The sequence below is a fragment of the Hypanus sabinus genome, chromosome 15, assembly GCF_030144855.1.
Source record: "Hypanus sabinus isolate sHypSab1 chromosome 15, sHypSab1.hap1, whole genome shotgun sequence".
Lineage (NCBI taxonomy): Eukaryota > Metazoa > Chordata > Chondrichthyes > Myliobatiformes > Dasyatidae > Hypanus > Hypanus sabinus.
This window is the reverse complement of record NC_082720.1, coordinates 39,237,064-39,255,039: the sequence shown is the minus strand read 5'-3', so window position 1 is coordinate 39,255,039 and position 17,976 is coordinate 39,237,064. Positions and strand designations below refer to the sequence as shown.

At 40.3% G+C, this 17,976-nt stretch overlaps 1 protein-coding gene across 2 annotated transcripts in view; it reads left to right on the top strand.

Moving 5' to 3' along the window:
• The window catches only part of rnf44 (ring finger protein 44), a 155,586-nt gene that overhangs the window by 28,398 nt on the left and 109,212 nt on the right, over window positions 1–17,976 (top strand). For both annotated transcript variants that reach the window (XM_059990246.1, XM_059990245.1), the window contains exon 2: window positions 6,245–6,318. In XM_059990246.1, the coding sequence (XP_059846229.1) occupies window positions 6,245–6,318 (74 nt within the window). The remainder of the gene's footprint in view (window positions 1–6,244; window positions 6,319–17,976) is intronic.

Genomic DNA, 17,976 nt, shown 5'->3' with positions numbered 1-17,976 from the left:
TAATCCTAACCATCAAGCCTGCAGGTGAGGGGGGTGCTGTAGTAATTTGGCGGACTGACCTCTTCCTTGCTGAGGCCCAGTGACATCTCAGACTTTCTTCTTACTTACCCCTCAAACAGGACCCCACTAAGGGTGACCAGGCCATTGTCACCCACACCATCACTGACCTTATTAGCTCTGGGGATCTCCCATCCTCTGCCACCAACCACCCCACACCTCCTATTTCTACCTCCCACCCAAGATCCACAATCCCACTTGTCCAGGTAGACCCACTGTTTTAGCTTGTTCCTGCCCCACTGAACACATATCTGCATGCCTCAACTCTGGTTTATCACCCCCCCCACCCCCCTGTTCAGTCCCTTCCGACCTACATCCATGACACTTCACATTCTCCAGATCTTTTCAATAAATTCAAGTTCCGTGGCCCCCATCACTTTATTTTCTTTGTGGATGTCCAGTCCCTATATATTTCCATCCCCCAACAGGAAGGCCTCAGAGCTCTCCATTTCTTTCTGGACATCAGACCCAACCAGTTCTCCTCCACCACCACTCTACTCCTTCTAGTGGAACTTGTCCTTAATTTTAATCATTTCTCCTTTGCCTCCTCCCACTTCCTTCAAACAAAAGGGGTAGCCACGGGCACTTGCATGGGTCCCATCTAAGCCTGCCTGTTTGTCAGCTATGTGAAAAAGTCTATGTTCCAGCCTGCAGGTCCCAGCAATCTGGCTAGGAGAAGTTGAGATATGCACCAGGAATTGGCTGGAATGAAACAGAGTTTGGGAAAGCGAGTATGGTGGTCCCTCTCAACGGTGAAAAAAATGCTGGTCAAGTGTGAGGTCCCCTTGTTCTGGCCCAGATCTGTTCCATCCTCTGCTGTGGCATTCTCTATTTCTTCTGGAGATTCAAAGTGGATCATATCTGTAGGATTGTGATGTATGACTTGCCAGAGAAAAAGGCGGGATAACATGCCTAATTTAGATGGCTTTCAGGATGAGGGCTTTGTGTAATTGCTGTTCATTGATCTGAGGGCACACTGAGTGTTGCATCATGCTGAGGATCTATCGATCCCTCGTGTTATGAAAGATGTGCCTGGCCACTTTTCCATGAAATATTCCAGTCAGTTAGATTCTGCTGCACCTTCTATCTGTCGTTGTAAAGTTTCTGTGGAAACAACACTTCTGAATGCAAGTTCTTCAGGCAGTGATATGCACAGAATGTCCTGGAGGCCCCTGCGACAGAAGTTGATGATAGATCCTGTCAAATGGACAGTTTAATTCATTTTGTAGAATATCTCATCACCAGAACTCTCAAACAAGCACAAAGACCTCATTTCCAAGGCCTGTGGAAAAGTAAGATCTCGAACTATTGAATAGAATAGCATACGTTTATAAAACGTGGAGGCATTCTGCCACAGTGTCTTCTGTGTTTCTGACTTGAGAAACAGAGCAGAACAGCACCTATGGTTCTTCCCATCTGCATTGTGGCCTTGTTGCCAAGGTAGTATGTTTTTCTTCGTCAAGTGGTATAGACTAATTATCATATCCATTGCTATGCTTGGGACTGACAAGGTACACAGGCTCCGGCAAAGCTGGCTGTATTAGAAGTTCTTCCCAACAGAACAAAAATGTTCCCCAAACACTTGTTAGGTGCAGATAGTGACAAATCGAGTTGCATATACTTCGATTTATTCAGGCTGATCAGTGTGAAATTTGGTTGATCACAGGCAAGCACACAAAAGTGCTATTAGAATTGGCCATGGTTGCTCTCACATGGGAAAGGGGAAAACTTGAAACTCTTAGTTTTGATAGCTAATTGGCACCCTCTGTTGGTGGTGTACTTGTGTGAAAGTTCAATAGCAAGAGGCTGTTGAGTGGGAAGCTGAGCAACACACGCAAAATGCTGGAGGAACTCAGCAGGCCAGGCAAAATCTGTGGGGGGAAAAAAGCACAGTTGACGTTTCAGGCCGGAACCCTTCAGCAGGACTGGAGGAAAAAGTTGAGGAGTAGATTTGAAAGGTGGAAGGGAAGGGAGAGAGAATCACCAGGCAATAGGTGAAAGTTGGAGGGGGAGAGATGAAGCAAAGAGCTAGAAAGTTGATTGGTGAGAGAGACAGAAGGCCATGGAAGAAAGAAAAAGGTGGGGAGGAGCACTAGAAGGAGGTTAAGCGTGGGTAAGGAGATAACATGAGAGGGGGTAAAGGGGATGGGAAATGGTGAAGGGGGACAGGGGAGGCATTACCCAGACAGAATATAAGGTGTAGTTCCTCCAGCCTTATCATGACAGTAGAGGAGGCCATGGATGGACATATTGGAATGGGAATGGGAAGTGGAATTAAAATGGGTGGCCACTGGGAGATTCTGCTTGTTCTGTACATGACCCCAACAGTGTGTACAGTACTCCTGGTGTGGCCTCCTGTATATCGGTGAGTCCCGACATAGATTGGGAAACTACTTCGTCGAGTACCTACGCACTATCCACCAGAACAAGTGGGATCTCCTAGTGGCCACCCATTTTAATTCCACTTTTGATTCCCCTTCCGATATGTCCACTTAGGTTGGAGGAACAACACTTCATATTCTGTTTGGGTAGCCTTCAACCTGATGGCATGAGCATCGATTTCTCAAACTTCCAGTAATGCCTCCCAACCCCTCCCCCACCTGCCACCTTTACCATTTCCCATCCCCTTTTCCCCCTCTCTTGTTATCTCCTTGCTCACCCTTAACCTCCCTCTGATCCTCCTCTTCTCCCCCCCCCCCCCCCGTTTTCCCTTTCTTTCACCAATCAACTTCCTAGCTCTTTACTTCATCTCTTCCCCTCCAAGTTTCACCTATCGCCTGGTGTTCCTCCCCCCACTCCCCGCACCGTTCAAATCTACTCCTCAGCTTTTTCTTTCCAGTCCTGCCGAAGAGTTTCGGCCCGAAACATCGACTGTGCTTTTTTCCGTAGATGCTGCCTGGCCTGTCGAGTTCCTCCACCATTCTGTGTGTGCTGCTCGGATTTCCAGCATCTGCAGATTTTCTCTTGTTTGTGATGGGAAGCTATCCTTGGCCAATCGGCATCAAGGCTCTAGCATAGGTAATAGTTACTTCAGTGACCTGAGAATGCGGAGCCACCTACTATCAAAGAGGCAATGGCTTCACATTTGGAATAGAGTAGAAAAATGGAACGGTAAAACCAGTAAGAAACATAAAGGAGAACTTAACCCAAGCAGTGAGTATTTGTACATTTATATGGTTATTTACAAGTAATTAGATCAAACTACTCAGTTTCCACAGGGCTTCACAGATTATTAACTGTTCCAAATGTTAGGTAACCAACGTAACATACTTTAAATGGAGAAGTCTAAAATATCAATGTGTGTCCTGGCTGTTTTGTTTACAGTTAGTTGAACTGAGACAGCCGATGACTTATGAAGCTTAGTACATTAAAAATATCTGCAATAACTACTTGTTTATCCCTTGGGCTGTAATATTCTTGATGAATAAAAGCAAAGACCTGTGTTTTTTGAAATGGTAAACTATTTAAAATTGGAGGGGAGAGGTCTGCCTGGTAAAATATTAAACTATTTTCAGGTCATAAATTACTAACACAGAAATGAAATGAAAATACACATATACCAAGCAACACAAATGTCAGATCAAGTCGATGTTCTACAACAGTTTAAGGAAATTTATAATCGAATCACTGGGTAAACCTCTTAAATTATGCAAGTTTTAAAGCGTGTTCTTCTGTAATGGATGTCAACATTTACTTTGCTCAGAATACATGGGATATAGGACCCAATGGGATGATAGGATCATGAATTTAGTATTTTCTTCTCTCTTGATCCAATCCAGTAAACACCATATCAAACAGGATGACTGGAGTCTCAGGAAAAGGTGATCTTGAAAGAACACTTTGCTTCCCCTCGAGCTCATGAGTTCCATGCTCCTGTTCCAATGTGGCTCAATGTGGAATCAGGGATAGCTTTGATCACACAGTGCACACTCACGCACTGTATTTGTTTTATGCCGCGACGGTTAAATCTGCAGGAAAGCATTGTTGTATTCAGATCCATTATGAGTGTGTTAAATCTGGAGCATGGATTCCTGCCATGCTGCTGCAATCTGGATGCATCATCTTATCTATTTTTTGGTCTTTTAATGAGTTTCAGGCATCAATTCAATTAAGATAATTTGTGAAAAGATTCAAACTTGATTTTATGACTTTCAGAACTGATGATCACTGATATAATGTTGTATCCATCCAGATACATTTTCCCTTTGTACTTCTTGACAGCAATGAATCATGGCAGTTTTCAAGGGTATTGACAGGTTTTCAGTAATTCTGTCAAAAACTTTGTCACTCAATGTCAACAGCATCAGTCCTGGTATTTATATACAGAGACAATTTAACTCAGAGGCCATGAACTGTGAATCATGCTGCTTATCGTCTTCCCTTTCTACTGACATTGGCATTTTAAACTGAACCGGGGATCACACTGGTGGTCTCTGTTGTTTCGTATTGAAAGATAAGCTAACGGCAAAGTAGATCAAACTGAAATATATTAGAACATTTCACCTAAAATATAACCTTAAATCTCCTCCAAAACTTCAAACTCCTCCAAAGCGTATTAAATTTGTCCTGACCTGTCTTGATCTCAGCCAAAATAGGCACGGTGACATTTTAATAAGCTTTAACATCCCCTAGTTATGGAGGGTAGAATCAGATAGGCTAATCTACCCCTTACCCACTCTCCCGCCCTGTGACTATTTTAGTGACCTATGCTGCAAAGTTGCATGTGTGGACATCTGGTTTGGATGGAATCAGGATTAGCTGTGACAATTCACAAAGTCTGCTGACACTCACTGTCTGGGTGCACACTAAAAACAAGCTGCAGAGTGCCCAGTGATGACTCAATGCCAGCAGCAGAAGAGAAGCACAATGTTTTGTGCGAAGGGGAGGGAAAGAACCATAAATAACCGAAAAGAGAAAAGCTAGGAGACAACAGCTTCGAGGCAAAATCAAACAGTGATTTGCAGTTTGACTTGAGGTTAAACTACCCAGCTATATAATTTCTTGAAATCTATATTTTACATTTTATTTGATTAAAGACCAGTACACACACTAACATCCATTGTGATCTTAATTGGTAAAAAAAATCACATATAAAAACAAAATAATTGTTATATTATAATCAAGGATGCTAAGATTGCTAATAACCTGGAAATTGTACACATTTAACCACTGTCTTTGGGAATATTTTTGCTCCACTCTGCAATGACTTTTTAAATTATTTGATGTATATATTCACAAAATTTCTACTGTGACATGACCGGGGAAAAATTATCCAATGACAGCAGTGCTATTATCTGAAACTGAATGCTAAATGTACCAGTTTTTTCTCTAATTTTTTATTGGAGGTGATGGCAATGATGGGGGTGGGAGGACGTGACGAGCAGGAGGAAGGTAAATGTCTAAACAAGTGCGCACTATTTTTTTCATGCATAAGGGTTTTTATTGGGTTTTTATTAGTATCAGAGAATTGGGACCTAATTCCCCTAATCCAGGAAGTTCCTTTGTTATCCTAGTGAGCAGAAATGACAGACAATTTAATCAACCTATGATTTGTCACAGAATGCACAACTCTGACACCATGGGGGTGTCCTTTTTTTTAGGCTGCAGTTTTTAAAAAATCATATTTATTTGGTGCAAACTCAGAATTCTTATTTCTTTAACCTACTAATTTTTACAACTCAAAGCATTCTCTTATAAACTGATTATTCTGGAGAAGAAAAGTGATTCTTTAATTAGTTGCTTAATGAATAATGGAGTCTGCCTATCTGCATTATGCCTGAGTATGAATGCATCTGAATTCTTCTGAACTATGAGAATGACTGACACTGGAAAAGCAATTCATTTGAGATGGTGTTTTTTTCTTTTTAGATTTAAAACCATAAAATATTTAGCAACTAAATAGCCAAACCATTATATTGGCTGAGATACTCTGTGTAGACAAATTATTTTGAAAGTGCTGGACCTACTCAAGGTGAAAAGTAATTGTCAGTTTTCCAAGGCAAACTGAATCTAATTAAGTTTCAAACAGTATTTTGTAAGATGTGTTAGTTCAGATTGAATACTCTAGTGATTTTTGTTTTACTGTGTATTTACACAACTAACATGAATGATTGCATGAAAAGAACTTTATTTAGATTGATTACAGCTTTAAGTGTTCTTACTTTAATCTTTCATTTTGTCTAAACAGGAGAGCTGACTGGATCCTTCCATTACCAGCCAAACCAAGAAACTTATAATTGTAATGAAGGTGGTGATGATAAGGTAGGTGCTTCACAATAATTTTAACAATTAACAATTTCTATCAATAGATAACTTCAAAATGTTGTGAGTGGGGAGGGAAATGACACTCCTGATCACTGTTACTATCAATGCTGTTAAGGACAGGATTTGATGATGAGAATTCAAAATTTAATGAGAAAAACTGAAGAATGAAATGGTGTAATTGCCATTTGTGTAAAAATTTAAATGCAAGGTCTGACTAAACTTTATTGACAAATTACTGAGAAAGTAAAATGAAATTTTATGAATGACAATTAATCAATTTTAACATTAAGCAGAGAAGAAATCTCTTCAAATCTGCATCACATTGATACTTTAATATGATTTTCCATTAACCTTTTCAAAGCCGTATGAATGGACAATGCAATAAATGTTCTGAAGAAGCCTAGTCAAGTGCAATGTTCTAATAGTTATACAGAAGTGCATCCATTTCATACACATTTTGATTTAATTTAAATTTGGAGGAAAATTCACAATCTTTCAGTATAGAAATTAATGTTGGTAATGTAGGAGCATATTAAATAAACACCATTTGAAGCATTAGTATCATCTTCTTGGTATTTTGATTGTAATCGAGTATATACAATTTATTGTTATCCCACTGTTAAAATGGTAAATGAGGGTACAAATATTGATCTTGGATTGCTCAAGTACTAGTTTTTGGTCTGGTACCTCTGCTTTCTCCAGCATTACACATATGAAAATCAATGTTCATTCTGGATTGGAATACCAGTTTCCAGCACTCAAACTATACAAGTGGTGAGATTCATTTAGATATTGCTCATCTCAGGTTGTAATCGCAAAGACTTTTTTTTACATCAGATGCACAAGTAATGATAATATTTCTGGTGTAACACAACTTCCTACCTGGCCAGGAGAGATTAGATTACTGGGATCCAAACAACATCATTGGGCATTTGGGCAATCTAACCTCACTGCCATGCATTGCACTGCTACTGGAACGTGATTTAAAGTGGATCTCCCTGAGAAGGCCCCAGCTCAGTGTTTAGGGGAAACTGACTCAGGTGAGCCCCTTTACTTCATTTACAGGACTCCTTCATCCCCACCAGCCCTCGTAGCCACCTTAACTGCCTCCCAACTCTTATGCAAGCTCACAATGCTGGACTCACCTTCATATCTCCTAATTCACAAATCTATCTCCACCTTCAGCTTTGAAGTTAATGGACATGGTAGGAGTGAGATCAATTTGCTCTCTGAGTGGTGTCAAAATACCAAGCTTGCACTCAACGTGAATAAGAACAAGGAAATGATTGTGGACTTCAGGGAGGGGAAGTCAAGGAAACGCACACCAGTCTTCATTGAGTGATCACTAGTGGAAAGGGTGAGCAGTTTCAAGTTCCTGGGTGTCAACATTGCTGAAAATCTATCTTTGGCTCAACATATTGATGCAATTACCAAGAGGGCACAATAGTGGCTATATCTGATTGGGAATTTGAGAAGATTTGGCATATCAACTACAGATGTGTTATGCTGAGCACTCTTAAGTGATTGCATTACCATCTGGTATGGAGGGGTCACCACATAGGGTCGCAAAAAGCTGCAGAGACTTGAAAACTTAGCCAGCTGCATCATGAGCGCTAGTCTCTGCATCATTAAGGACATCTTCAAAAAGTGATCGGCGTCCATCGTTGAGGATTCCCATTAATTTATAGTTCTTTTATGTATTGCACTGTACTGCTGCTGCAAAACAACAAATTTCACAACATATGCCGGAGATGTTAAATCTGATTCAGATTCTGATACGTGGTGTCATTGCAAAACATTCTAAAGTGAGGAAAGGCCTTTCCTCATGTGAGTGAAGTTTCAGCTTTACTCAATTTTCACAGAACAGCCATTTGTGCATCGTGCAGTGACTAAATAACACATCATCAGAGGTACCAATGGCTTCCTTATCATGTGTCCGCTGAACCAGAAAATATTCTGAAATCTTCCATACCACCATAGAGTTTTCAAACCTACTGCATGGGACTGTGCCAGGATCCTGAGGATTTGACTGCCCTGCACCTGTTATATATTAAATGATAGGTAAGTGTTGGGAATTAATGGAAAACGGAATCACTTAAGATACCAAATGGGTTTTGCATGATTAAGCCAGAAAATGCCACTTCAATTTTCTAATAATTTTAAGGCAGATTTTGGGTCTCCAGATCACAATTTAATAACTAAGTCATGTAAAGGAAGCTTGTGCCATTATGAGTAATTTGATTGTTCTTGTCCATAAGCCAACATCTTGACAGGCAGATTAAATGGTGGTGTGTCATTAGTCAGATACTACACAGTTAGCTTTTAAAAAGGCACAGCATTTTCTTTAATGATTGTATCTATAAAACTGTTGATTTCCTTGATTATAATTATCTGTATTGGCTGTAAGAAAAAGGAATCATTGATTTATTTCCAAAATCCATATTGTACTGTAGGAATATAATAGCAATATAGGCTATTACAATGCAACAACTTGTACAAGCATCTATGTGAGCATTGTCTGTATGGACTGATTTTCTTTGTCACTAACAATAATAATAACATTGGTCCCTTTAACTCTTTAAAAAAAATCCCAGTTGCTTTTCTGTGGCATTTAAAGAATAGCTACCCAAGCCAGGATGAAAGGTATAAGAAGATATAACCAATGGTCACGTGGAGGTTGGTTCCGATATAAAGAACAATTGGGTAACCTGCTAAAATTGTCGCTTCCCTCTATCTAAATGTCCAAGTCGAAACAACCATCTCTGCTGAAACTTCTAATGTATTTTTCTTTTATTCTTAAACCACGATACAATGGCTGCAGATCACTTAGACTGTATGCAGCTACAAAAAGTAGTTTTATCTCTATTAATCATTTTTTAAATTTCAAAAGTAAACTTTATTCATAAAAGCTGTACATGAAATATGAAACAGTACATGGCTCTCTGTTCATTCACAATGGCATCCAGTCTGTACATTCATAGTGTTGTAACACTACATATTCAGGTTAATACATTCTATTAACAAAGCAACAATGCCAGTCGTGGCTTCTTTGAACAACATTGAAGTGGTTATTGGTCTTTTACATGCACTAAGTCCCTCAGTATCTCGTGCAGACAGGAGTTTAGGTTGTAGTCCTTCTCCAAAAAGTCTTTTTGGTAGCTACACCCAAGTTTCCATGTATCCTTGTACAAGTCATCCTGCAGCCAGGAATGTGCCTTCTAGACTGGAATACCAACAAGTTTTGGACAGACCAAAGTGCTGCTTTTACTGAGTTGATGATTTTCCAGCAGCACTTGATGCTTGTCTTGGTCTGACAATGTGGTTGGTGGTGAAGAGGAATGCCACGGATCTACAGAGGCCATAGGCAATGCAGAAGATCAACAGCCTATAAATTACAAACCTCTCTCAGCTGATCAGGACCCTTGCAAGTTTTTCTGGACCCTCTTTGCAAATGCACATTCCACGAAAAGGTGAACTTGCCACAGCTGTGTTGCTTTATTCAGATTTAGATTCAATTAAAAAATAGAGGGCAATGTAGAAGGGGAGAGCGAGACTGATTTTAGAGAACTTTAAAAGATCAGCACCACATCATGGTCGAAAGGCCTGTACTGTGCTATTATGTTTTATGTTCTATTTACTTATCACATGTACATCGAAATGAAATTACACATTTGAGTGAGACTCCAACTGTGCAGGAGGGATCTGACTGCAAGGGCTACTCTCCATGCTAGCACAGCAAGGTCTTGGTGCTCCATTAATCTCGGCTCAAATGGAGCCCAGAGCTTGCTAATGAAAGGACATTCTGTTCATTTGCGACATAAGCCAGCCTCTCTCCCCCTCTCTTGAGGTTGTAAGTTGACAGTGATTATTTATATTGCTAACAACTTTACTTTCAGAAGGACATCAGTCTGAGTGTTTTAAGCCTAACAATATCTTTTACCTGGGCTGGTAAGTATAATCCGATAGCTATGACTGTAAATAAGAACAGATATTTTGAGAAGCATAGCATATGATTGATTGCACCATTATGAAGTGGCCTGCACTAATTAGACTGCTGGGATATACAGAAGCCATTTGGCCCACAACTGCTCTAACATATGCTCTATTGTAAAGCATCAGCAGGTACACAAGAACAAATGGTGTGCTGGTTCTTGCTATTTTTTTGTAAAGGCCAAGTAAAACAAAGGTTGTAATTTGATAATCAAATCTCAATTAATTATTTTTACTTTGCCATTCTACCTGACCTTTGACTCCATGGTTTGCACTTTGTGGCTGAATCTATATTCAGTTAAAATGCATTATTCTAATTTTTTTAAAAAATTTAAAATTTGCTGATCAAACTCAAAGAGTTCCGAAGATCCCTGAAACTTACAGAAGGATGCAATTCAGCCCATTCTGCCTGTGCTGGCCCTCAGAGAGAGTTTACAATTTAGTCCCACGCCATAGATTTCACCCTTTCACACTATAAATGCATGCCCACTTGCCTTTGAAATTTTTCATGTACATGTTAGGGTGGGGGGGGGAAATCTCATTATATTTCCATACTTTTGCATTCATTTTAAACCTATCGTTACTGGCATAATTGGCTGGGAAATCCCTTAAATCTTTGAAAGCTATAATCCCTTTAGTCATTCTTCACTTTAATGAGAACAATTCTAACTTCACCAGTCTTCCTGCCAAACTTCTTCTGGACCATACCGCAAATCCATAAGATCAAAAGACATAGGAGCAGAATTAAGCTATTTGGCCCATCAAATCTGCTCCACCATTCCATCATGGCTGATTTTAAGAGAGCTATAATAATGTATGATACTAGAATCACACAAAATATTTTAGACAAATCGACTAACTCCTGATTGGCAGGAGATAGCCAACTGACAGAATGTCACTTTTCTACCGATGCTGAAGACATACCCCCTACCTGGAGAAAGCAGGCAGTATGTCTTAAGCATCAACAGAATTATTGGCGCCAGAAGTACAATGTTAAGGCACTCAAAGACCTCACAAAGCCAGTCTTTTCTTACACAGTGTGTTCTGGCCATGAGAGGCGCGGTTTGTTTTGTATGAACATCACTTCCTGTGTGTAAGCTGTTTATTGCATCATTTCCTGCGTGGGTTAAATTGGACTTCAACTTGAAGCACAAGGTAGAAAGATGTCGATCTACGTCCTTTCCTTATTTGCCCTTGAAACAGCAATATCTTTTCACAAGTAAGGTTACATTAAAACCCAACCCCTAAAGGAAGTTTCGGCCTCCTGTGATCTTTGAGAAGATGTTTAACTCGCTGCATGGCTTCCGAGCTGAGCAATTGCCAAGAGCTGGAACTGAGGTCAGAACGTAGCACATCAACCGCATCATGGCAATGCTCGAGTGAATCTACAATTAGCATATCTGCAGCACGAGCTGCACCAGAGCCAGAACGGCAGCTAATGTTAAATGCAAAGTTAAGAAGCAAACAGAGAAAGCTTGCCTTGGCATGCAAAGAGCACGTGTAGGCATGGAGAGAGCACTTGTTGAGGCTACCCCAAGTACACTCAAGGAAGGGTGTGAAGCTGAGGCAGAGGCAAAGGTGTAAAAAGCAGCAGTCATCTTAGACAGTGTTATGTCTGCAACTAGGATCAGTCATGCTTTGCTGTCACGAGAGCCAAATCAGCTTACTAAAGAATATGTCCAAATGCATTTAGGCTACAAAAACATGTTCCAGTTCTACGATGAGTAGATGTGCGCACCACACAGCCAACATGCCTTTCACCAAGTCCAGGTATTGACAGTCAAAGACACACAACATCGCCTTCTGCAGTTCCATCACAGCAAACACCTCAGTCAAGAGTTGCTACTGATACCAATCCTAACTGCACAGACATGGACAGACTAAACTTCCACCCACCTCAGGACACACATTTGCTAAACCAGTCTCCACAAAGCCCTCATTCAGGGTATTAGATTTGGTTTGGTATCTGACTTGTTAAGATGTAATTCACAGCAGGACTAAAAGTGTTGGACTACTGGTTAACTGTCGTGCAAGTTACACTTCCGCAATGGCATGGAAGAACTAAGTCTCAAACCGAGTGAAGAGCTCGACCTTCATTGCAAATGGCAGGATGGGGAGTTACTGCAAAATGTTTAAGAAGGTTAGAGCAGTGCATGTTAATAAACCAGCTATGGGTATGGACATACTGTGGCGGGTTTGGAAGTGCTTTGCTTCTCCAGAGGCAATCGAAGAATCTCGCTTCAGCAGACTCGATAATTTTGCAAAGCTTTCACACAAAAATCCCAGAAGCTTTACTGAACCTTGCAGATCTGTTGCTGGAATTGCAAGCCACAAAAAAAATGAAGGTGACATACCAGGACTGAGTTTCTTGGACAAACCCTATAGTGGAGAAACTACCAAAAACAGTGGATAACCGAAGGATTCAGGTATAAGGTGAAACATCATGCTCCCTGTCCGCCATTTTAATTCCTTGTGAAATCCATCTGCTATGAAATGCCCCTACTTTATGCACTCAATTTTCAGTACCATGTCATTCAAAGAGAGATCTTCAACAACAGCATGGAAAACCAACACCCCTATCACAGTCAAACAAAACTGAAGTAAAAAACTCCATCATGAACCCAGACAGAAAATACTAGTCCATAAGAAACCTCACCCCTTAATGAAATGCAGAAGATTCAGAGAAAGTCCGCTTGCAAACTGGAGACACTTTCTAAAAGAGCACTTAATATGTTTCAAATATTGTGCTTCAAATGAGCACCAAGCAAAGGACTGAAAAGCTACTATACACTGCATGGAGTGCCACAGTGACCAGCACATATCAGCACTTCATTCAGGACCAGCACCTTGGGCTACTACTGGTCCCAGCACACCCGCAGGAAAGCACGGCGGGGGCCAGCTGAGCATCCGCATGCACAGAGGTACAGTATGTGGGAAAAGCTTCCAAGGCAAGTTATGCTCTAAAATTTTTCTAGCCAACATCTACCCAAAAGGACATCCTGAGCAAAAAAGAATGGCTCTGATGTTGGATGATCAGTCACGTGCTGCTGGCAAAATCAACATTCTTCGACACATTCATTATTCGTGGATCTGTTACCTCACACACTCTACAGACATGTCCTGAGACATCAAAAACTGCCAGATGAAGAGCCAGTGGATTACTCATAGAGTCAAGAGGAGCGGAGGTCTGCTTATCCTTGCCAACTGTCATTGAGTGGGATTCACAACATCAGGGATGAAATTCCAACTCCGGATGCCACAAGAGGTCTCCAAGCTGATCAGCTCACCCTCTCCTCATGGTTATCTGGCCCAGCATTTCTTGCTGATTCCCACCAGAAACAAAATCAAGGCCTGTATTTTCGATGTGAGAACAATTAAAGACTATTTAAGATTAGTCTCTGAGACTATCTTTCCTTTAGCAAGGACTTAATGAAATGATCATGGCTTTTGTTTTAATAGTTACGTTTGACATATGGATGCCAAGCGGGAAGTGTTTTGGGGAGCGGAGGTGTAGTTCTTTTTACATGTCCATTACTATCTGTACATAAGAATTTTTTATATAATTTCCTCTGCGGGTTAATTTGGATTTCAACTTGAAACATACAGTGGAACGTCATTTATCTCCATCCTCTTTTTATTTACCCTTGTAACAGCAATATCTTTCCTCAAGAAAGATCTCATTAAAAATCCCAAAGGAAGCTTCTGTCTGGGGTGATCTTTTAGGAGGTCTTTAACTTATTGCATCGCTTTGTATATCTGCCCTGCAGGGACAGTGGACGGTGTCCCGAAGACAATTTGCCAGTTCCCAGTCCATGAGACCTGCAGGATGCCCGCAGCTTGCAGGCTGCTGTGAGGTCCACCATAATCGGCACCTGTTAAGAGGCTCTTGGCTTTGATATTTATGAAGAGCTTGGTCTGGTTTGATGAATGACAGGGGGGATTGAGGGGCTCATTAAGCAACCACAGAGGTACAACTGAAATGACTGATGGACAGACTGAACAAAGGAGTCTCAGTAGCTCACTGACACCCAAGAAGACAAAGCCCATCCACTGGCAAGGCCCCATCCTGCTGACAAACAAGAATGAAGCTGAATTCATCCGGGATTAGGGAGATTGTAAACACCTGTAAGAAGGAACATTTCGAATAATTGTAAATCACTCTTTGATTCCATCCTATAAAGAATTATTATTCAGCATTTCTGCTATTCCTGAAAGGCAGTCAGTCAAGGCTGTGCCTAAGTTAAAAAGTATGACAAGGCCTCTAGAGCAGACATTAACCCTGCTGATTTTCTCCCATCCTTGACTTTGGACACCATGTGTCCCTAGGATAACCTCTCCTTCAGCTGCGTTAGCTGGTCAACTGACTTAATAACTGACTTAATGCCCTTGTAATTTTACCATAAAGTATTTTTAAAAACCACAAGACAACAAGACAAATTGCTGCTATAAAAACATACCTGGATTTTGCAATATTTGGTGGTCACCATGAAACTGGTAGCAATTTAGTGATTTCCAAACCTGGGACATCCTAATTTTCCAATGAATGATTTAACATGCCTCCACAGGCTATATTCTTCTCCAATGTATCCATGAAATTGCCCTACTAAAAACCAATATCAGATAAAAATAGAATGGAAGAAGATCAGGCAACACCTGTGTGGAGGAGAAGGGGGGTTAATGTTCTCTGTTCATTCCATCTCGTGTTTTGGACAAAGGTCATTGACCTAAAACTTTGACTCTGTTCTATTTATTTATGATTAGCCTGAAATATTTTAAATAATCTTATTGAAAGTAACTCTGTTGCAGACCATCTAATCAAGTGGTTAATTATTACTTTGCTTGGTCATGAAAACTTAATTTTATGTATGTAGACTGCTCCTTAAAATATAATTTCTTCAACATGGCGCCGAGTTGTGGTCTCCGTTGAAGTCATGGCTCATAGACAATTAGTTTTTTCAGAGTTTTTGATTTTTCAGGGATGGTTTTTGAGGCCAGAGAGGGTAGTTAGAGGTTAATTTAAGTTTTAGGGACAGGAATATGGGGGAACTGGAGGACAGGACACAATCTAAGCTTCCATTCCACATTCAAAGGCCAGCAGCTTGGACGTGGTCAAATGTCAGACTAGCAGGGTGGTGAGAGCATTCAGGGACCTGTCATTAATGAGTCCGGTGATCAGGCTTTCATCCAGGACATTTATCATCAGCTTTGAATTCCGGGTTGACACAGAAGATCAAAGCTCAAAGAATGATAGGAGGCCCCGATCAAAGCCTGAAGGTCGATTGGAAGCTCAGAGTTCACAGCCCAAAGGCCACAGCCCTACATCTGTGGATCTCTGTAGGTCGGGGCACACTGTTTGTGAATCCACAAGTCCACCGGAGGCTGAAGATGGCCTGTCCTGGGATTAGAGGACTGTGTATGTGTCTGGGTGGGTGGCTGAGTGAGTGAAAAGGGTTAAGTCATTGTTTAGTGTGTTCTGTGATGTTTTGCTGAGCTTTGTGGGCAGGCTAAGTTTGCACTAGAATATGCCCCTAACACTTCCTTAGATGTATTGGTTGTTAATGTAAATGACATCTTTCACTGTATCTTTCAATGTGTTAAATAAATCTGAATTTCACATTTTTTTTAAAATGTATTTAGATATTTTTGCTTTTAGCTCAATCATATGTAGTTATCTAGTATTCTATTAAAATTATGAAGATATTTTAAAATGTTTAATTCCATCCCAAAGAATTCTATTAAGTCCCTATTTCTGACATTTTCTGCATGGGAGTTAAGTCAAAGGTCATACCTAATTTCAGAAAAAATAACAAGGACTTGAGAGCAGACGGTATCCCTGCTGATTTGTACTGTTTCTTCATGTTGTGTTGCCTGTGGAAAATATCTTCCATGCAAAAATACAAAAAATTATGGAAACACTCAGCAGGTCAGGCAGCATCTGTGGAAAAAACAGCTAATGTTTCATATTGAAGACCACTCGTCAGTTCTCAAAAAGTATACTGCAGATGCTGTGGTCAAATCAACACATACAAACAAGCTGGATGAACTCAGCAGGTCAGGCAGCATCTGTATACCACCCGACCTGCTGAGTTCATCCAGCTTGTTTGTATGTGTTGACTTAATCAGTTCTGCCTGATCTACTGTGTGTCTCTTTATTTCAGGTTTCCAGCATCTGCAGATGTTTTATGTATTTCCATTCACTGATAAATATTTGTTTTAAAATTCGATACCCTAAGTGAAGTCCCAGATCCTGTGGTGCAGAGTTTGGAAGTAGTATTGGAGGTGGTGGGGGGAAGTGGGGGAAATCAGCAAAATAGTGGTTGGGCTAGTGGTCCTGCTAAGAATAAATCTTCATAATTTGTATTCCTACTTAATTAGGAAAAAAACCATAAAGAATAAGTTTTACATTTTTGAGATTCTGAGAACTATTAATTGCAGAGGGGAATGATTCAGAACAGAGCACAGAGCAATTTGGCTGAATGGCCTATTTCTGTGCTGTTAATAGTGTTTTTCCTTGTCTTTATCCCTCACCTGCACCTCCCTAACTCTGACCCAAACTCATTCTTTCCTACTGTGATTTTCACACCTGCCTCTTCACCATTCCTTCCATTTATCTTCCAGTTTGTTGGAGCTTTTTAAATACCTAATTCCCAGTTCTGATCATTGTGGTGTCATGTGTTTGGGATGGCTTTTAACTCCAGCACACATTTTGTTATTTGTTGCACTGGTTATGCAATTCTTTTAAAAAAATGTCAGCACCTTGAACTTAAAACACAATGTCTTTTCAACGTTTTGACATTTTTCCGTAAACTGACTGACTGTTTAATAATGCACTATCACCATCACACTCAATTCCTTGTCTCACTCTGCTAGTCATTATTTTTGCTTGCACAAATCTTGACTCCTTCTCCTGCTACTATGAATAGTTAGTGTAGATAAATTGTAAAGTCGATTACAGAAATAACTTGTTTCTAAATTTTACTTTCCAAAGATTAGTTACACTATTAATGTTTTAAGATGACCATTATTTCTTCTTTCTTCCCTCCCTTTGAGAGGAGAGGTCGTTAGATTATGGACACCCTCCAGTGCTCCGCTCATATTGGCAATTAGTGAGCCTACACACATTATTACATACATAAATCTGCACATCTACACTTTAGTAATCAATCTTCAAGAATTTTGATTAGCTTTCCCCTTCCAAGACCTAGTCAATGGTAATATTCCTGCTGCCATTTTGAATGACATTTGTTAATCCAGCACAAATCATTTCAAAGTCGGAATGTAGCTGGTTTCAGCTAAATTCACCTTTGCATCTTGTTTCTGGTTTATTTCATATAATGTAGCACTCTCTTGTTCTCTTTCTCTTTCTGTATCTCCATCTCTCTCTTTCTTTCCCTGTTGCTCTCTCTCCCTTCAATGTGAAGTTCCTGGATGAAACCTGGACTCGGGATGAGATACTTGGAGAGCAATTGTAGAAATGTATCAAACTGAATGCTGTGTTCTGAATATATGTTAGCAGTACCTATCAGAAAATGACAAGCATTGTAAAATCTACTCTCTGTGCCATCAGCTGTTCAATATACACTATGTTTAATTTTAAAAACAATCAGCATCACAGTCAAATAATTAATTGGCAGTGTGCTTTAATTTCAGAGAACAGCTTTGAGC